The following is a 20,459-nucleotide window of genomic DNA, read 5'->3' on the forward strand; positions in this document are numbered from 1 at the left end:
TCTATTACCAATCTTTGACTAAATGTTTTTTAAATGGGCTTTGTTTCTTGATAGCTTTAGCATATGAATTATAATTGCCAAAATAAATTAATTCTGATGTAAATGAGTCAAAACTGCATGAATTAAAAACAGATTATGATGCTCTTACACGTAATGGATGAGGAGAATGAAATGTTTAAATGTCTCTGTTTCGAAAGTATTTTAAATGGCTCTTAATAGATTCCTCTCCCTCTGTGTTTCTCTCTCCACATGGCTCAGTTCAATGAAAAGGCAGACGTGGTTGTCTCGTGCTTTCGGACGCTGGTCCAGGCCAACTTGAGAAACAAAAAGATCTTCAAAGACAGGGTGATGCACATTCATGCCAAGGGCACGACGGTCTACAGATCCGGCCTCCAGTATGCCTTTGAGCAGCTGATGAACGTGAGAATCCTCTTGGCTTAGATTTCATTGTAATCGTTGTAGCTAACAAAATGATTAGGACACACTGCACAATTGCAAATCCGTTTAATTTTTGATCACCGTTGACCTTTGACAGTACAGTGTAGTGCAGGATCTTGTATCATTTGTGCATGTCTACATATCTTAGTCTACGAGTGTATGTGCATGTGTGGATTTGCGAGTGTGTCTGTGTGTGTATCCCCATCTGTGTGTGTGTGTGTTTGTGTGTTTTGGGAGTCTGGCGCTCTAATAGACCCTGATGGTATGATTGATGAGAGAGGCAGGGAGGAGATGGTCCGCAGACACGCAGATGAATTCGTATTCTCTCTGTGCTAGACAGACTGGGAGCCAAGCTTCCACCCTCTCTTTCTGTGTGCCTTGCCACCCGCCCACCTCACCAGCCATTCTAATCACTGGCAGAGCTACAACCACCAAGGCATTTTAATCACTGCCCGCTGCGGCGGACGGTCCTGATTGGTGGTGAGGAGTGGAGCTGAAATGCATGATTGCAGCAGTATTATTTATCTTTATTAGAATCTTGTCAGACTGATGTGGCACTGGGCGAATGTCAATGACAGCTGTGACTTTGGGGGGGCTAAAGGGGGACGTCTGAGTAGCTCTTCAGAGACAGGACAACAGGCAGCAGTAGGGCATGAAAGCATACATATGATTAGAAAAACAGATGCAATGACATGTGCTCTCTCCCACCCTTCGGCTGAAGAAGAAAGACCCACTTACTGTACTGCCATTAAACAGGAAAGGCAAAGTTGAATGCAAATGCACTCATACACGGAGCTGAGGTCTTATACGTATGTATATATGTCATAGGTGTCTGTGGCTGGAGTCTTTATCATTTCTTCCACACCCCCCCCCCCCACCCCCCCCATCGGTCCCTTTCCCTACAGGACACTACTAATTCTCCAAGGGCAAACTGCAATAAGATGATAATGATGTTCACAGATGGAGGAGAGGACCGAGCTGAAGAAGTCTTCGAGAAGTACAACTGGCCCAATAAAACCGTGAGCACAGCACTGCCAATCAACACTCCCCGGCACTAAATCCTGCCTCTCCAAAATAACTCTAAGATGTAACTTCTAGGCAGAAGTGGCCTACTCTTTACCGTTACTTCTCAGTCTAATACCCGAAGAGACTCTAACACACTTGACTCTGCTAATGAGGGGCTTGATAATTACCCAATAAGTACAATCAGGTGTGACAGAGTAAGGAAAACACACAGGGGGTCTTACGAGCTAAGAACCCGAGTTCCTGACTCCTTAAGGTGGAACGCAGCACTTGAGACACACAGGCACGGCTGTAACCTGGCCGGAGCTCACAAGCAGCCTAACCACGCGTCCCTCCTGCCCCCACAGGTCCGGGTCTTCACCTTCTCCGTGGGCCAGCACAACTACGACGTCGCTCCGCTGCAGTGGATCGCGTGCGCCAACAAAGGTTCGCAAGGGTGCCTGCTTTTCCGGCCAAACCAAACCGAACCAGAGCAGCATTACCTTCCCACCTACAACATCCCTGCAATGAATGCAGCATGGCGCCGGTTATTAAGTTCACTTACACATTTAATGTGTTACGCTACTCATGTTTAATCCCCCAGGAGCACTGCTATGGTTTAAATATGCACCCCTAAAGTCTTGCTTAATTAAAATATGCCATTTTGCTGAGTTGAAACGAGCTTAGGGTATAATATATCTACATTATTATTACAACCATGGACACCATATAACTCCAGCACATGCTGTTCGTTCCAACCAAACAGCACGGGATGTTGCACGTCTTCTTCATTCCTTACTTTTCCCTCCCTGTCATTGTTTCTGTTTCTTTCTCTCTATCTTATTCTTTCTCTTTTTTGGCACTCTCGGAATAATTGTTACTCTCCCAGCTCTGATTAGTTAATTGTGAACAGTGCTTCAGAGGTAACCCCCCCCCCCCCTCTCTCCAAGCCCCTCCCCCTCCCCTCCAAGGTTCCAATTAATTAGCCGAGGAGGAACTGCCTTTCCGGTGATAACCGTGACTTCCCCACCGCCTCAAGGCAGAACGGCTCCAGTTTCAGCCCTTTGAGTAGCCTTGTCTGCCACTCTAATGGTGTAGTTTGGGTGGAGGGGAAACAAGCAGGCCAGGCTACAGGGTTTCCTCCACCTCTCTCCATGGGCTTCGTCTCTTCTTTTGCCGTCGTGTATATGCTGGTATCACAAGCCAACAGAGGAACATCTTCGACACACTCACAAAGGCAACAGGCCTCCACTGTTTTTCTTTGGCACAAAGGACACACAAAATGCCATACCCTATTTAAAAACATACACTCACCCTAAAAGACTGAGTGATCCCCTCCCCCAACCCTAAAAACACATATAAACGTATCTCTCACACGCATAAATAGTCGTTGACAAGTTGAGAGAACTGCTGGCATGGATTCCTTATATCCATCTGCTTTGTAGAGCACACAGGCAGCCCTGTATTCATTGCTGTGTAAACACAAGCAAGTCAGGAGTATCAGGCCACAGGCAATAAGGAGACGCGTGTGTGTTTGACACAGTTCGGGCTGTGTTATCACCGGCTGGCCCCCAGCGAGAGCGCTACACACACACACTGCCGCGGCTAAGTGCAAGCTGCCTTGGACTCGACGCGTTCTGATTCAGGCAAAGGTGTTCCTCAGAGCTGGCTCCAGATCCCTCGTCTAAACGCATGTCCAGCTCCCGTGAAGGTGAGCCGTTCTACAGCTGCCTTTTGTAGGGCTTGTCTGGAGGGAGGCTTCCTGCCCAGGGAGGCTTCCTACCCAGGGAGGCTTCCTACCCAGGGAGGCTTCCTGCCCAGGGAGGCTTCCTGCCCAGGGAGGCTTCCTACCCAGGGAGGCTTCCTACCCAGGGAGGCTTCCTAGCCAGGGAGGCTTCCTGCCCAGGGAGGCTTCCTGCCCAGGGAGGCTAGCCCTCTCTGGCTTTCTTGTGCCTATGTTTCTTGTGTCTATGATTTTTGTGTTTACCCCCCCAAAAAATCAAAATCATTACAGTCCATGTTTAGGCAAAGAAAAAAAAAACTTCCTGGCCATTTCCTCTTTGCTTATAATACACTGTTCAATTTCTGTTAATATTACCACTAATAACTCATACCATCACAGTCATGAAATTGATTTGACGGTTATGCACATCCTTAGACCTAGACTGAGATTCTGTGCAAAACTGTAAAAAAATTCTGTATATGTAGGTCAGAGAAAGAACGAGAGCCTCGTAGGTTAGAAGTGACAGACACTCTTCGGCTTTTAACATTCTGTGGAGAGTGCCTCCATTTTGCAGCTCATTGTATAAACACCCTTCCCTTTAATAACTTAGTGGGCTTATTGCCCCAGCCAGCGCTTCCACTCTCCCTTTAATCAGCCAACAGTTAGGCTTCAGTATGGCCAATGACACACACACACACACACACACACACACACACACACTCCGTCATGTACAGACTGTTAATCAGTGCCAGTGCTGAGGATGTAAGAGTAACCTTCCGCCAGAGGCAGGAAGCCACAGATATCTAGAGCTCTAAAGGCCAGGCATTCATGCATGGGTTTACATCCTCTCACTCTTAAAGCTACTACTGTGTGATGGAAAAACCTTTTTTTCCCCAAAGATATGCTACTGAAAATCTCTAATCAACCTGACTGTGACTGTGTGTGTGTGTGTGTATTCTCTTTACCCAACAGGATACTACTTTGAGATCCCATCTATTGGAGCAATCAGAATCAACACACAGGTTGGTGTGCTTTGTGTATATGTGGGAATGTGTGTGTGTGTGTGTGTGTGTGTGTGTGTGTGTGTGTGTATCCTTGTACATGTCTATTGCTTTGTCAGTAGAACTCACAGGGGACAAAGTCCATTATCCAGGTTTTTATGTGCTGTTAAGATATTTCTGATAATTTTATTTGAGTATACCCGTACTCCATATTAGGGAAGTTCACTATAGACAGATGAATTCTTTTAGTCTCCATCAGATCTCAGCAAGATCAGTGGGTCACTTTCTCCTAATGCAGCTGTCCTCTCCATTACTCGTACACCAGTGTGTGTGTGTGTGTGTGTGTGTGTGTATATATATATATATATATATATATATATATATATATATATATATATATATATAGGGTCGTGGGTTCAATTCCCAGACCTGAGGCTATGACTGAGGTGCCCTTGAGCAAGGCACCTAACCCCAACTGCTCCCCGGGCGCCGGGCTAGGGCTGCCCACCACTCTGGGCACGTGTGATACACAGCCCCCTAGTAATCACTAGTGTGTGTGTTCTAACTGCACAGATGGGTAAATGTGGAGGACAATTTTCGATTGGGGTGTAAATTCACAATTGACAAAAATATGGCACACATTTCCCAGAGGGGTAATATTAGCTCATAAACTGCACCCAATTACCCCAGTGTACCTTTACTTGCCCCTCCTAGTTTACTTACCCTCCTAGTTTCTTTCTCTATATAGTTATCAAACACTGACTATCAAACCTTGTTGCTTCACATCCTCATACTATCCCCCCCCCCCCCCCCCCCTCAAGAAAGGGCCCCTCCCCCAGGGCAGAGAGATCAGTATTACAAATATACTGTCAGCTGTTTCATTAGAGTGAGTGTAATTTTGTTACAGAGACCTGCCACTTATTCTAATCTTCTAAGGCAGGTGCATGCGTGCACTGGCATCCTCAGGAGCGTGAGCACACCCCACCTGTGCACCTCACTGCTGCCTGCTCCTCTCCAACTCTCTGTCACCGCTGTGGCCTACAGTCATCATGTGCCAAAAACAAAACAACAAAAATAGGAAAAACACCCAGCCAGGGCCAATGAAACTTTTACCTACCTGCCTTTGGAAAACTTGGACAGAAGAGGTATTAAGAAAAACTTCAAGGGTTGGACAATATAAAGTGTTTTACTCATTATCACAATATAGGCCATTGCAATACTGATATTGCAGAAAGCCGTAATATGCAAATGAGGCCTCTGCATAATCACAAATTTTTATTTATTTATTTATTTTTTTGACTGCCATGAGCGTCCTGGCTAATCTCAGCAGTTCCAGATTATTGTTTTCTAGTATCCGCACGATCCAACAAACGTAAATCATTTTGGGCAAAATAATGCAATCCAATCTTGACCTATGTCACATCAATGATTCCCTAGCATGTCTTGGTATATTTCAGGGCACCGGGACTGTGTAGAACAATTGTAATCATGATAAAGCAATTTTGTCTATAACATGCAGCCCACATATTCTCATTCCTTGTTTTCCTCTCCCCTTCATCTCTCCTCCCTTCTCCATCCCTACTCTTCATGTCTCTCCCCACTGTTCCTCCCATCTCTAATGTATTTCCCCAACGTGCTTGTGAGTATATTATTCATGGCAGGCTACTTCATTTTCACTGATAAGTGACAGACTGCTGCACCAGCCTGTGGCGAGGCATGGGTGTAGGCCATGTGCGAGTCCTATATCGATTCCTTTATTTCAAAACACATGGATTTACTCCACCGCAGGCGGAAAAGACACTCTGCTGTTCTTTTTGCTTTTTTGCACATTATTTCCACTGCGGGCCCTGTAGCTTCACAGACATTTTAGAGTCTGTGCTTCATTAAAACAGCCACCACAGAAAACTTTGTTTCTCACATTACCTATGCACAGAGTATTACCTATCAGAATAGTGCTCAAATTATGTTGAACATGTGGCTTAGGGCTGTCTCTAGGCTGCTTCTGTATTTGTGCTTTATTTGTCTATTAATTAATTTATTTATTTTAATATATAGCCTACAGCCCATTCAACCCTTGGACAATTATCATAGTACGTAATTGTCTGTAATAGGAACCATAATGCTTTAGCATGCATTTAAACACCCTGTATTTCATATAGTGACATTTAAAAGTTGTCACTGATGCTCGTGTGGGTGGCTTAAATGTAGACAATTTAGCTGAAGTCTAATATAGAATATGCCTACAACTACAGTTAGGCCTACTGTGTAGTGTAACTGATAGCCCAGTCTATCAAACTCACAATATAAATGTAAATAATACAACCGGTCACTCGTATTCTTGTGAAAAAGACCTGAGGCGATAAGTGTCGCCATCACAGCTTCTCCCCTGAGGGGACGTGGAGTTTTCCCCGCTGTCTTCCCCGTCAGAAAGGCCGCCTATCGTCGCCTCTGGTGAAATATCTCCCCGTGGCGCGTTAAAACGGAGTTTTTAGCGAGCTATTAATAGAATAAGTTACGCTTGTCAGCACCTCTGATCCAACGATGAATGAGAAAATAAGAGCGGACCGGGGCCTTTTCTTGAAAAAGCACGCGCACGCGCATTCCCTGCGCGAGGCTTTCTATCTGCGCGAGACGCTAATCTGACCCGCTGTTGGGCGGGAGAACCGTCGAGAGTACATCAGCGTTTCTATATAAATATACTGTATACTTTATATATATACACCTTTATATATACTCACCTTTGAGGTTAGGAATTTAGAAGATATGGAGAAAAAACATTTGTGATCAGCTTATAGCGTAACACTGGCTTTGGCTTCCACTGCTCCTCATAAATGCTTCTGACAACCCAACAAGACCCGTTTTCTCTCAGACCTCTACACACCCCTCCCTCTCTCCCTCCTTCTCTTCCTCATAGGCTCTGACTGCTGTTATATGCTTTAATGGATGTTTTATGATGATTTGCTACAGTTGTGAGTGCCTCTGTGTTATGTGGCTGGCTTTGCTACCCCAGCGCAGGCAGTCTGAGCAGTGTTTTATATAATGGGTCACCAGGATTGTGGGATTGTGGGAGAGGAAAAGGTGAGGCACTAAGTGTAGTGTATACTATACTATATATTTAACTAGTGCTGTTTTAAGGTGGAATACACTTGCTGGGTTTATGCACTTGTGGTGTCATATGAAGAAAAGGAGCTTTTGAATTAAAGAGGTGCCTAGTTTTGTGGTAATCATCTTTAACCTCTGGATTTGTGTGTGTGTGTGTGTGTGTGTGTGTGTGTGTGTGTGTGTGTGTGTGTGTGTGTGTGTGTGTGTGTGTGTGTGTGTGTGTGTGAGAGAGAGAGAGAGAGAGAGAGATAGAGATTTTATGACCTATTCTAATTCATGCCCATTTTTTTATCAGGAATATCTAGATGTTCTGGGCAGACCCATGGCCTTGGCAGGCAGCCGGGCCAAACAAGTACAGTGGACCAACGTCTACCAGGACGCTCTGGTGAGGGGGATTACAGATATCTTCATCTCCACAGTGTTACTCCATCAAACAGACTGAACTAAAGCGTAGATTTAAAAACAGAGCACTGAGTCAGTCAGTTTTACTCATGATCCTGGGCAGTCCAATCATCTGCCTTTGTTAAAAATGCTGTGGTCCAGTAATCTTGCTTGTCCACAAGTATTCAACAGGTTTTCCACAGATATTCCCCTGCCATTTTAATTTTTTTGCCTTTATCCTGCAACTTAGAGTAATAACGTGATATAGAAAACATATCAGGCAGTGAGCTGGTTGCCACAGAAACAGAGTGGCCAAATAAAAACTGCTTATCAGGGGATTGCAGGGTCTCAAAGTAAATTCAGGGGAAATAGGAGAATTTGATATAGGCTGAATTAGAGATTATTTGCTCAGTTCAACTCTTGCACGACCCAGGTAGGTACCTATACTGGACCGCCTGTGACTATAAAGACTTTAATGACCTTAGTGGAATTAGAGTCCTATAGGAGTCTTTGCACTTGGGGGGGGGGGGGGGGGGGGGGGGTGTGGGGGGTACATGACTGTCTGCTGCACACGTCACTAACTCCATAGGCACGTCAACAGTTTTGTTTGCTTATTTAGACTAAGATACTCAAATATCTGACAGTGTTCTTATTAAAATGGGACTCGGCATATTTGCAAGTGATAGGGCCACAGTGAGATGGAATTGTGGGGGATCTTTTGTTGTCTTATCTCAATGATAATGGGGTAATTTCTGTTTCCACCTCTCTACCGTGTCTTCGTTTACTGGGCCAGAGCCTTTATTTTTTGCTTAGTGTATCCTTTGCAGTCGTGTGCTTTGTGCGCTGTCTTCCCGGCTGTGCCCCTGTAACAGGTGCTCGCCGACAAGATCCATTCGTGCAAGGTCGATTTCGTCTCGTTTTTTTTTCAGCGCTTTTTTCAAGCTGTGTTTGAAGGATCCTAACATTGATCTGGACTGATCTCGCTCGTTCTCCGGTTCCCTCTCTCCAGGGTTTGGGTCTGGTCATCACTGGCACGTTGCCTGTTTTTAATCTCACCGCTGATAACGACTACAAGGTAATTCCCAGTACTGTCACCAATTGCTCTGAATGAGACAACCCCCACTTTTCCTGATTACCATATTTTAAAAACCATTTTATATGTTTTCATTTGGTGATAAAATATATTCATTGTCTTGAATGTCAAACCTGGAATTAAAAGCAGGGTGAGACATGATTTATTTCAAATGGTTTGGCCAAGTCTATTCTTATTATAGCTTGTTCCCTTAACTAGCATGAGACCAGAATGTTTCTTCATCCAGAATATCAAATATTTACAAGGAATGAAAAACATATGGATGTGAAAATCTTAGAATAAAAAAAAAATGAATAACATGACATTGAAGATGAAAGGGCGTTGATATGAGTCGCTTTAGACCTAGTTTGTTTCATATTGCGATTCTGCCCCCTTGTGGTCAAATATAGCTTTCATTTTCTCATGTTTCCCAGAATCAGTTAATATTGGGAGTCATGGGTGTAGACATTGCACTTAGTGAAATTCAGCAGCTCACACCACGGTATAAGGTGAGTGGCCTACCCATCCACACATACTCACCCACACATACTCACCCACACATACCCACCCACACATACTCACCCACACATACTCACCCACACATACTCACCCACACCCACCCACAGACACATACCCACATACGCACACTGTTCCAAACTGTACATTAATGGTTCGTTTCTGTCCATTCAGCTTGGACCCAATGGTTATACATTTGCCATAGATCCAAACGGTTATCTCCTGCTACATCCCAATTTACAGCCTAAGGTGAGGAAGACGTCACTCAGATAGTGAGATGAAGAGTTTGAGGCACTGCCAAGTTTCATTGTTTGTGAATGTTCCAGTCTAAAGGCCTCTGATCTTGGCTGCTGCTCAGACTCTGATTGGTCGTCTAGTCTCCGCCCCTTTTGTGAATCAGCCTTTTGTGATTGGTTCCTTTTAGAACAACTTCAGAGAGCCAGTCACGCTTGACTTTCTGGATGCGGAGTTGACAGACAGCAACAAGGAGGAGGTAAACATACCTGCAATCATGTGTGTGTGATTGTGTCAGGTAAACGTACCTGCAGTTCGTGGTGGTCATGTGTGTGTGATTGTGTCAGGTAAACGTACCTGCAGTTCGTGGTGGTCATGTGTGTGTGATTGTGTCAGGTAAACGTACCTGCAGTTCGTGGTGGTCATGTGTGTGTGATTGTGTCAGGTAAACTTACCTGCAGTTCATGGTGGTCACGTGTGTGTGCTTGTGTCTGTCCATCAAGCGACAAAGTCTCAGGCAGCTGTAATGTCTTAGGCAGACTTGATAACATCCTAACATTCAGACATTCCTTCTTTCTCTGGTCCTCTCCCCTCCCCCCGCATGTCAGATTCGTCGTCTGATGATCGACGGCAAGGCAGGACAGAGGAAAATCAGGACGTTAGTTAAGTCCATTGACGAGGTACGCCACACCTAATGGAGGTACTCTGCTAGAGAATGACACGCGTTGAGCCCCATTCGTTTGAAACGGATCATCATTATTATTGAACTGTGAAGAGACCGATAGCTTGCAGTCATTAAAATAAACTCCCAAGACTTTCGTCTTATTATTGTTTATATTATATTAGAAAAGTGTCTTACCCTCTTTCATACAGTGATCAATGAAAGCCAGTAATGATTCAGAATAGGTGCCGTCAGCATGTTTGTTTACAGAGCTGTGACGTGCGTTTACGTCTGTTTCTACAGCGCTACATTGACGAAGTCCTGCGCACATACATATGGACCCCAGTGGAAGGCACAGACTACAGGTGACCACCCTTATTTGACCAGCCTCACCGTAATGGGCGGCATCAAAATTCGATGCGTTCCTGGCCTTTTGGCGTGTCTCGCTTGAGTCCAACAGGGTTTTGTGGCCTTCGGCGGCCTACACACGTGTTGTGTTTTCTGCTCCGCAGTCTGGGTTTGGTGCTGCCCACCTACAGTGAGCACCACATCAGGGCCAACCTCAGCGACCAGATACTGCAAGTCCAGTGTAAGTACCGAGGGCCCACACGGCCCAGATCACGCCGTCCTCTCTCCTCTAGGGGACACTCCCCCCCCCCCCCCCCTTTAACCCTCTTGCCCCACCAGAGTGGACCCCCATCCCCACCCCCAAATCAGGGGGTCCTTAACAACGTCATGGCAACCAGCCTAAGCGTGGATGCTGGAAAATGGAAGGCTACCTACTCTCCTCTCTTTCTCTCCATCGACACCGGGGGGGTGGCAAAAAAAGAATGGATGTATTCTTCTGCCCCCCCCCCCCTCATCCTCTTCCCCCTTTTTCCTGTCCTCATGCCGTTCTGTACTCAGGGGCTTTTTCTTTCCGTGTGTGGAAGAAAGAAAAACCCCTTACCAAAAAAAAAAAAAGAATGACAGAAAGGTGAAAGCTGTGGTTTTACTGTGTTTATTGAGTTGACAATAATGGTGACCATGTGCTAGTATTTATTTTCTTTCATTTTTTTTATCATCAACAACAAAAAAATCGCTCTCGCCTCTTCTTCACTCTCATGACGATGATTCTGAAGCTCCTTCTTGTCTCTGCTTGTTTGATTTCGCCGCCGGGGCCAGTGAAAAGATGCTTTTCGCTTCCCCCTGCTTTTCCGTTGCTTGGTTTTCCTCAGTTCTGGTTTACGTTACGTTTACGTCTCCTGGGCTCTGGCAGCGCTCACTGTGGCGTTGTGTTTGGCGTCAGCTTCTGAATCATTCAGTGAAGGGAATAAAACTCAAACACAAAGCCCCCCGATGGGCGTTTGTCCTGTGCTGGAGATGGAGGTTTGTTTTTCCTTTTTATTTTTTTCCTTGGGTCTTTCTTTCCTTCTTTTCTTTTCTGCCTTTCTTTCTTTATTTCTTTCTTTTGTCTTCTTTTCTTATTATTTTTCTTCTTATTTTCTCTTCTCTCTCTTCCCTGCTCTTCAATTACTCCTCCTTCAAGCTCATGAGTTTTTGAGTTTATATATATACATGTGTGTGTGTGTGTATATATATATATATATATATATATATATATATATATATATATATATATATATATATATATATATATATATATATATACGCTGTATATATAGATTGTATACACACACACACACACACACATCAAGCTGCTCCATCAGCTGTGTCTCCAGTTGTGTGAAGTGCTCTCTCTGGGCCCAGAAGCTTCACTGAGACTGACTCCTTTTGCTGGAGTTTATTGCTTTCTTGTCATTATCTTTCTTTATGCTTTTCATTCTGTGCCGCTCCATGTTCATTTCTGTTCAACTGACCTGATTTTCCTTCTTTTGAGAAAAACAATATTTTTATTCAAACAGTCATTGAATAAAATATTGTCTGTGACCCCCTTCCTCTCCTACCCGACCCCCCCCCCTGTTTCCTCTCTTGCTCACTCCTTCTCTGATGGATCCGAACAGTAAAAGACACCACGGGCAAGTATACTCCATATTGGTCCACCTCCTGTTCCCTCACTCCCTCCTCCCTTGTCCCCTTGTCCTAACCTCCCTGCTGACACCCACCTTCACCTGTTCCAGCCTGCTTGCCTCCTCTGTACCCTTGCCGGCCTTGCCTTCAAGACCCTACTCTTCCTCCTCTCCTCCTCTACCTCACTCTCCACTCACCCACCCCTCCTGCTGCAGACCACACACGTCTCTCTCTCTCTCAACTCTCTTGCTGTCTTATTCCTACTGTTCCTTCTCTCTCACGTTATATCTTTCTCGCTCTGTCTTTCTCTCTCTCTCTCTCTCTCTCTCTCTCTCTCTCTCTCTCTCTCTCTCTCTCTTTTCAGTCCTTGGGGCTGAGGTGGCTAAGCCATATTCAGGTCTCTGTCACTTGTATCCTGAAGCAACGGAAAAAATGTTCTCTCTGTCATAAAGAAAAAAATATTTTTGATCTCTATGTCCCCTGAGGGATTTATTTTCCCTGATTCTCTCTCTTTTACTTATGTCTCTCTCTCTCTCTCTCTCTGTCTCTCTGAGACGATGTTACACCAGCTTTGTGAACTTATTGTCCCTGGATACACCTCACCTATCAAAGCAATCTGAATCTGTGAAGCTGCCCTTATTTTAGTGACTGCAGTGTGGTGTTCAGTTACTTGTGTCTATGGTGTTATAGTGTAGCATGGTCTAATACAGCATGTAGATTATAATTGGACACATCAGGTTATATTTACAGTGGACGCTGGAATTGGAGAAATAAGCATAGCATGGTCTCAGTTGGACTGGTGTAGATTACACATTTGGAGTCCCCCACTATGCAGTTAGATTATTATGAGATCGTGTGGTGACTTATAATTTATATAGGGCTTTTAGACAGACAGGATTCTGATCAATTTTCTTTTTTTTTTTTACCAGCCATTGGTAGCATTTTCATTTATAACTTTTAGGCTTGGTAGCTTAGCCAGTGTGTTTGTTCATTTAGTTCCCTTTACACTTAATTTACTGTTTGGATAGTGAGCACAAATACAGGTGATTTTCCAGTAGGTCCCTGGTCTGTCCCCGCCAAATGTAGTCTTTGTGTGTTCCTCTGCTCTTGGTGACGGAGCGTGTGTTAGCACCCGACATGTTTGTCGTCCTCCTGTGACCCCTTGTGTCTCCATCAGCTTGAACCCTTTGACCTGCTCATCACCCCCCAGACTGCCACAGCTACGGCACCCCTACGTCCTCAAAACCTCTGATGTGGATGTGCAAGGCATTGTGGGTGGAATACTACCTGGGCACCGCTGCGGTTATAGTGAGCTTAAATGTTCCACATTTACTCCATTTATACTTGTGTGCATTATTAGCACAACATGTCACTTAACTTTCATTCTTAGATGCTGAAATAAAATGGTGCGTGTAACTTCAAAAAAATCAAGTGTGTGCGTGCGTTTGAGTTGCCCTGTGACTCGCCTCTCACAATGCAGTGCACGTCCCTCAGTTGTGTCTCGTGAAGTCTTTCTTCACCGTGCCAGTCTGAGGGGCGATCACCTCCATCAGGACCCCCTGCCTCACCCACCTTCCTGCAAAATAGTTGGCCATGTTGATGCCTGCTTACATAAGACCCGAAACCTGTCCAGCCCCCACCGTGTGGGCACCGCGTCCGAGAACTCGCTTCCACCTGTACATGGAGGTTCGAGCCAGTTCTCCGACCCATGAAAGCATCAGTGTGTAATTAGCCATGCTGAAATAAACACCAAAAAGAAGAAAATAACATGTTTTCATGCAAAATTGTGGCGTGTTAACAGCCAATAGGATTCCATTCTGAGGCACCATATTGGCTAACGCCGGTCTCCCCCATGACTCCTCAGTGTTGCTATGGTAACGTTCCCCATCGCGTCCTTGCACCCTCTGAAGAGCGGCTGCTGTTTTCTCCTTCCCAGAATCCTCCTGTGCTGCCCGCCTGCCGCCTCCCCCCCCAGATAATCTTGCCCCCTTTCTGTTTGCAGACTTTGAATCTCTGCTGCCACACACTTTTGAATCAGAGGGACGTGTGTTGATAGCTCCAAGGTAGTTCTACTTAATCGAGCCAGCCCTTATCTTTTGGTCTGGTTTATTTTTTGTTTGTTTGTTTGTTTCATTTTGTTGTTTCTGTGTTTGTTTCTCCTTGATCTAACTTCTTAAGTCCTTGACATGTACAGCAGCCTATAGTAGTAGTCATCATTCAAAGTGTGTGTTTGTGCATGCGGTCATTGTGTTTTTATGTCTCATTCACACAAGCCTTTTTATATCACTCCTCAGCAATGAAATAATGAGATGATGCATTTCAAATGAGATGTATCTTATAATCTGTCTCTTAGTCCTACAGTCCTGCTTCTAATATCCTGCAGCTCTAACTTCTTGCATGGCTTAGACAAGGTGCTGTGTTGCTTTTCTACACACTACTGATCTGAGAGTTGGGTCTTTGGGGCATGTTTCAGTGCTGCCCATTTCTGTGGATGTATTTTAGAGTTTGTTGTGATCGACTGTGTGTGTCACCTGTTATTGTCTGTGTCACGTCTGGCTGTGCATTTGTGTTAAAAATGTGCTTTAAACATCAGAATATGTTGCTATATTAGATGACTTGTAAAGCTTTAACCGTAAAATCTAAAATGGTGTGTGCGTGTGTGTGTGTGTGTGTTGCGATTGTAAAACTTACGTGCTTCTCAGGGAATACTGCAAGGACCTGGAGCTGTCCAACAATAACACAGAGTTCCTGCTCAACTTCATCGCTCTGATGGAAAAGGTCACACCGGACTCCAAACAATGTGAGACAGCCCCCCACCCCCCCCGACTGAACCTCCTGCTCCATACCCTGATGTAGGGTTTCAGTTTGTCCTAACAGGAGCGATATGGAGGAATATCTGTCCTTTCAATTATACAGACTGCTGTAGTTCTTCAAGTAGAATTTTAACGTTGTGTTTTTAACATTGTGGTTGCAACACAGGTGACAACTTCCTGCTACACAACCTGATTCTGGACACTGGGATTATCAGACAGCTGGTGGAGAAAGTGTGGAAAACAAAGGACCTCAACACGTTAGTACATTAACACTTCAGGTCCAGTTCAGATCAATCCACTCACCAGCTCTATAATAAACTCGTGAAACCAGGCACTGCACATGTGACTTTCTTGTCTGCAGCAATTCACTTGGTCAGTTCGTTCATTAAGATCAGAATAGAACAGTGTTTGTTTGTTTGTTTGTGTTGATGTGTGGTCTTCCTATATTCTAGGTATGGATTTTTGGCTGTATTTGCAGCTACAGATGGCGGCATCACTCGCATTTTTCCAAATAAGTGAGTCTGGCTTCTCATCCTCATGAAAACAATATGGACCTAAGACAATATGGACCTCATGCCAGAATCACTCATAAGAACAGACTGATTCATTTAACAGTTGATGTGGTCCAGATGATTCATATGAATCAGGTACAATTAGCCAAAGAAAACATGAAACTGGTTTTACTGACTGCCCATTGCATTGTGCTCTTAATACTACATGGGTTACAATATAACAGCCTCTTTCACAATCAAAGACCATAGCAATGCAACCCGCATCACCTGTAATCCACCTCTGCTCTCCTACGGAGGCCTGAGAACTAGGCCGTCCAAAAGAGCCCAACTGGACTCGGTCACCCTGTTGCCTTCAAACACAGTGACTGTAGTGGTTTCTGATCATGATGCTGACCTAGGCTAGCCAGGTTTGACACCGGCCTACAGGACACAGAGGTCCTGTCTTTCCCCACCACACAAAGGGTCGCTCTGGTGTTTTTCCTATCAAACCCTGTCGGTTTTGTTTCGGTGGTAGTGTGGAGCAGGTTGGAGCAGATTTAGGGCTTCGTTCATCTTCATTATCTTCACAGCTGTCGTTGTTATGTGATGTTTTGCCCTCAACTTCCCTCTACCTTTATATTTAAGGGTTTTATGAATGACATGTCTGGACAAATGGGGCGGGGTCACCTCTTATTGTGAGGTGACACACATACTAATCCGTAGTTCTTCTGAACTATGACATTTGTTCTGTGCATACGGGTCTTTTAGAGCTGGTCTCTGAGGCAGTGCTATGCTCTGCTATGGGTGAGACTTGTACAAGAAATGGAATTCAAGATAAGAACTTAAAGAGATCCAGTGTATTTTCATTTGTCAGATTTATGTGTGTGTGTGTGTGTGTGTGTGTGTGTGTGTGTGTGTGTGTGTGTGTGTGTGTGTGTGTGTGTGTGTGTGTGTGTGTGTGTGTCAGGGCTGCTGAGACCTGGGAAGAGGATCCAGAACCGTTTAACGCCACTTACTACCAACGCAGTTTGGACAACAAGGGCTACATATTTCGAGCACCGTACCGTAGCCGTGAGTGTGGGTGTTGACGCGAAAAAACACACAAACACACAATCTTTTCAGTGAAACTCTCAGTGAAACTTTGCTCTATCTATCTATCTATCTATCTATCTATCTATCTATCTATCTATCTATCTATCTATCTATCTATCTATCTATCTATCGAACTGACATAATATGTCTTTTTGTAGCGAATACTATCCTGCAGGAACAAGAGAATGACACCCTCGGGATTCTGGTCACTACATCGGTGGAGATTACAGTGGGGTCCAGAACAGTTAGACCTGCTGGTAATTCCGTGACCTCCATCTTGTAATTTCCAAATAACTAGCTACATTTTACAGTACACAATACACCCGGAACTTGAATGTTCAGTCTGGTACTCCTGTTAGTGCTCCTTTTGTAATTATTAGTCTTAGTATTATATTTACCCAGTACTGTGGGGATTAGAATGCATCAGCCAGCCTCCGTTGTTTAAACATGTAGTTTATCTCCTTTCAACTTCATCCTTCTCTCTTATATTGATTCAGTTTAATATAATTGCACACTTCATCAGGCAGTCTCTCACCCCAGGTGGAGAAATGTTTCTGTCTTTTTGTTGTTTAGTTTTGCATTTTGATTTCATTAACTGTAGGGAGTGAGTGTTTAGCACTAGCCACGAGGCTAAGCTGTTATCTGTGGAACAGCTTGACGACTGAATGATGTTGTAATAATTTAAGGCTTTAGTTGCTTTGCCACGTTTTGTCGCTGTAGTTCCTGTGAGTGTCGTGCTAGCCTCACTCTTGTTTGCTGTCTCCCCAGTGGTGGGTGTAAAGCTAGACCTTGAAGCTTGGACTTCAAAATTCAAGATCCTTGCCAGCAACCAAACTGACAACACTCGTCAAGGTTCTCAAATGGTAATACTTACACACACACACACGCACACACACACACACAAATAAACTCCAAACTCTATTTTTTACACTACAGCCCAAAGCACTGAAACAAGCAGAAATCCTCCAGACTGGACAAAACTTTACAACAGAACAACGACTCAAAACAAGTCAAGTTTGTCAGCAAAACTATTTGGACAAAGGTGTCCTGTGAAAAAGGGTCCCCTACAGTCAACATCTCTCACCTCTCAGGTTCACTGGAGTGAAACCTGAGCTCTTAGTAAGATCAACACTAGCTCACCAGTCAGGAAGCACTTAGCGTGGAACGGCTTGACATGTCGCACTTACTGCGCCTTTATGAACGGATGCATCAAACATATCACGCTGAAACGAAAGGAGGATTTAGAATTTAGCTGCAAATTGGTTCTCATTAACATATTTACATGTTGGTGTGAGTTATCTCTTTAAAAAGAGCTTCTTTCTACAGAGTTGTAGGGTAGTTTATTGTAGTATAGTGTGTTGTGAAAAGATGTGGGTTTGCTCCTGATATTACACACTGCTCTTCACCACCGTACGTTTATCCTCGGTGTTGTCATGGTTGCAGTCCTTGTTACCCCATTTCCCTTCGGCAATTGAGAAAATGTTCACGATGCACTTTTCCTGCCAACAGAGTCTCCAACGTATCGGCCTATGACCATTTGAACGGCTTAATCTCTCAGGAAGACCCTTTTTTGTTGAACGGAGGGAAGTAAATGAACTGATGGTATAATTTAGCTCTTCTCTCTTCCTCAGTGCACACCGACGTCCGGCTGTGAGATGGACTGTGATGCCCATGAGGTGAGACAGCTCTGAAGGAGCAGGGGGTCTTCAGCACTACGTCCTGAGCTGGAGCTTCTCCAGCAGCCATGATGCCTTCACTCTAGAAGGGTCCATATGTCAAGAAAAGAAACAGCACCATAACACTGAGCAGTATTTACACTGCTCAAGAGATTTAAAGGCGCTCAAAGTGTAGTTTAGAATGCACTGTGCTTAAGGTTAAACGGCTGTATATTTCAACCCCTGTTGACCTGTGTGTCTGGGCAGGACTTGCTGTGTTATCTGATCGACGATGGTGGCTTTCTCATCATGTCCAATCAGATTAATGATTGGGGCAAGGTGAGGAAGCGAATGATTGAATTCTCTAACTGAGATTTACAATATACAATTTCCCACTACTTTGAGGTTCAGACAAAAACTCTTTGAGGACCTAGTGCACTCTGTGTGTGTGTGTGTGTAGATCGGAATGTTCTTCGGTGAGGTGGACTCGGCCCTGATGTATGCGCTCTACAACAACTCCTTCTACCAACGCAAACTTATGTTCGACTACCAGACCGAGTGTGCCCCTGTCCACACCAGCAACACGGGGGCAGCACCTCGAGGGGTCTTTGTGGTGAGTTCATGGACTAATCAACAAGAGAGACACCATGAAATCACCTCAGTGCTTCTGGTTCTGCTGACACGTGCTTTCGTCTTCCAGCCCACAATCGCAGACTTCCTAAACATTGCGTGGTGGACGTCAGCGACTGCCTGGTGAGAAAGTCCCTTCCCTGAGGCACCATACTGGAATAGTGTTACAGCATGTATTTCTGTTCTGTTTTGGAGTCCTGCCTGTTCGTTGGACTGGCACTGTTGATTCTCATTTTTGCATTTTTATTGTATGTTGAATATTACTTGGATTTATCTTATTTTGGCACAGAATGTGGAGTATATCTGTGTTTAATATGCATCAGAGCCAGTTCTCCCAAATCTGTGCTCACTGCCAGATAACACAGCTATATTTTACTCAGATACCATATCATGATTGCTATGCAGAGGCCTTGAAACTACATATGTGACAAACTCAAAGAGTGTTGAAATGTTCACTTGATTTTCTTTTGTTCCTGTAGGTCTCTTTTTCAGCAGATGCTTTATGGGTTTGCCTACCACAGCTGGTTCACTACAGGTATATACATTAGATTATAAGTACTATACTACACAGAAGCATAGAGGCTAACAGCATTTCAGTCAGACATTTGCTCCAGACACTGCACCATGCCTGAGTTTGAGACAGCTATAGAAACTGTTTCTATAGCTGGTTATCAGGGCTGTTAGGGTCCAAAACGTTGAGCAGCCCCCCTCGTTGTGGCTTTTTAAGTGGTCGCACACAACTTTAGCGAAGCTTAGAGTGGCACTCTGCTCTCTCCATCTGAAGGGCTTTATTGTGTTTCAGTGTATTTGAAGCATTCGTTTACTGAAAGGGTTCTGCAAGTCAAATGTTTGGGAATGAAAGCAGGGTCCTTCTAGCCATCTCACAACATATCAGCAAACTGTTGGAAAACACACAAAAGTAATATCCTATTGGTCAATTCTGCATTAATGTTTTATTTATTTGTGTGTGTGTGTGTGTGTGTGTGTGTGTGTGTGTGTGTGTGTGTGTGTGTGTGTGTGTGTGTGTGTGTGTGTGTGTGTGCGTTACGAAGTGTTTTACATGCAAACAAACATTTACTGTCCAGATAAAAAGTTTCTTGGGTTGCCTAAAACTTTTACACAGCAGTGAAATCTGTAGCATTCATTTACAAAAAATCTTTTTAAAATAACAAACTCTGAATAATGACGTCTTGGATATGTGTGTATTATCTTAGATGACATTGACGCAGCAGACACCTCGGAGCACAGAGAAACCAGCTGTATCAGACAACAGACACAGTTCTACTTTGGTAACATCAGTAGTGCCTACAGCATAGTGCAGGACTGTCAGAACTGCTCCAGGTCAGACGCTCTCATCCGTTCTGCCACACATTTAGTCAAAATGAATAATGTTGGCTTACCACATGTCCAGTTAGCACATTTACAGCATGTAATGTGAAGACAAAATTTACATCTAAAGGATTGAATATAAAAGTGAAGAGATGCCTGACCACTGTGTTCAGTTAAAATATACAGTATTTAAATTTTATAGGAGTGATAAGACTTTTTCTTCACATTATACTGACACCTAGTGGTTTGGATGTTTCAGAGATTATATAGTAGCATGAACTGGTTAATTTGAGGATAAAACATTCTTCA

At 44.2% G+C, this 20,459-nt stretch overlaps 1 protein-coding gene across 1 annotated transcript in view; it reads left to right on the forward strand.

The window, feature by feature from the left end:
- The window catches only part of cacna2d2a (calcium channel, voltage-dependent, alpha 2/delta subunit 2a), an 83,978-nt gene that overhangs the window by 62,112 nt on the left and 1,407 nt on the right, over positions 1-20,459 (forward strand). The window contains exons 11-36 of the mRNA XM_077013686.1: positions 259-420; positions 1,344-1,457; positions 1,809-1,887; positions 4,136-4,185; positions 7,562-7,651; positions 8,657-8,722; positions 9,154-9,228; positions 9,410-9,484; positions 9,660-9,728; positions 10,078-10,149; positions 10,434-10,495; positions 10,643-10,719; positions 12,134-12,148; positions 14,143-14,203; positions 14,843-14,940; positions 15,120-15,210; positions 15,406-15,468; positions 16,412-16,521; positions 16,695-16,793; positions 17,305-17,399; positions 18,168-18,212; positions 18,459-18,530; positions 18,652-18,804; positions 18,892-18,944; positions 19,301-19,356; positions 20,036-20,162. Of these exons, the coding sequence (XP_076869801.1) occupies positions 259-420; positions 1,344-1,457; positions 1,809-1,887; positions 4,136-4,185; positions 7,562-7,651; positions 8,657-8,722; positions 9,154-9,228; positions 9,410-9,484; positions 9,660-9,728; positions 10,078-10,149; positions 10,434-10,495; positions 10,643-10,719; positions 12,134-12,148; positions 14,143-14,203; positions 14,843-14,940; positions 15,120-15,210; positions 15,406-15,468; positions 16,412-16,521; positions 16,695-16,793; positions 17,305-17,399; positions 18,168-18,212; positions 18,459-18,530; positions 18,652-18,804; positions 18,892-18,944; positions 19,301-19,356; positions 20,036-20,162 (2,129 nt within the window). The remainder of the gene's footprint in view (positions 1-258; positions 421-1,343; positions 1,458-1,808; positions 1,888-4,135; positions 4,186-7,561; positions 7,652-8,656; positions 8,723-9,153; positions 9,229-9,409; positions 9,485-9,659; positions 9,729-10,077; positions 10,150-10,433; positions 10,496-10,642; positions 10,720-12,133; positions 12,149-14,142; positions 14,204-14,842; positions 14,941-15,119; positions 15,211-15,405; positions 15,469-16,411; positions 16,522-16,694; positions 16,794-17,304; positions 17,400-18,167; positions 18,213-18,458; positions 18,531-18,651; positions 18,805-18,891; positions 18,945-19,300; positions 19,357-20,035; positions 20,163-20,459) is intronic.

This window comes from Brachyhypopomus gauderio, chromosome 8 (genome assembly GCF_052324685.1).
Source record: "Brachyhypopomus gauderio isolate BG-103 chromosome 8, BGAUD_0.2, whole genome shotgun sequence".
Classification (NCBI taxonomy): domain Eukaryota; kingdom Metazoa; phylum Chordata; class Actinopteri; order Gymnotiformes; family Hypopomidae; genus Brachyhypopomus; species Brachyhypopomus gauderio.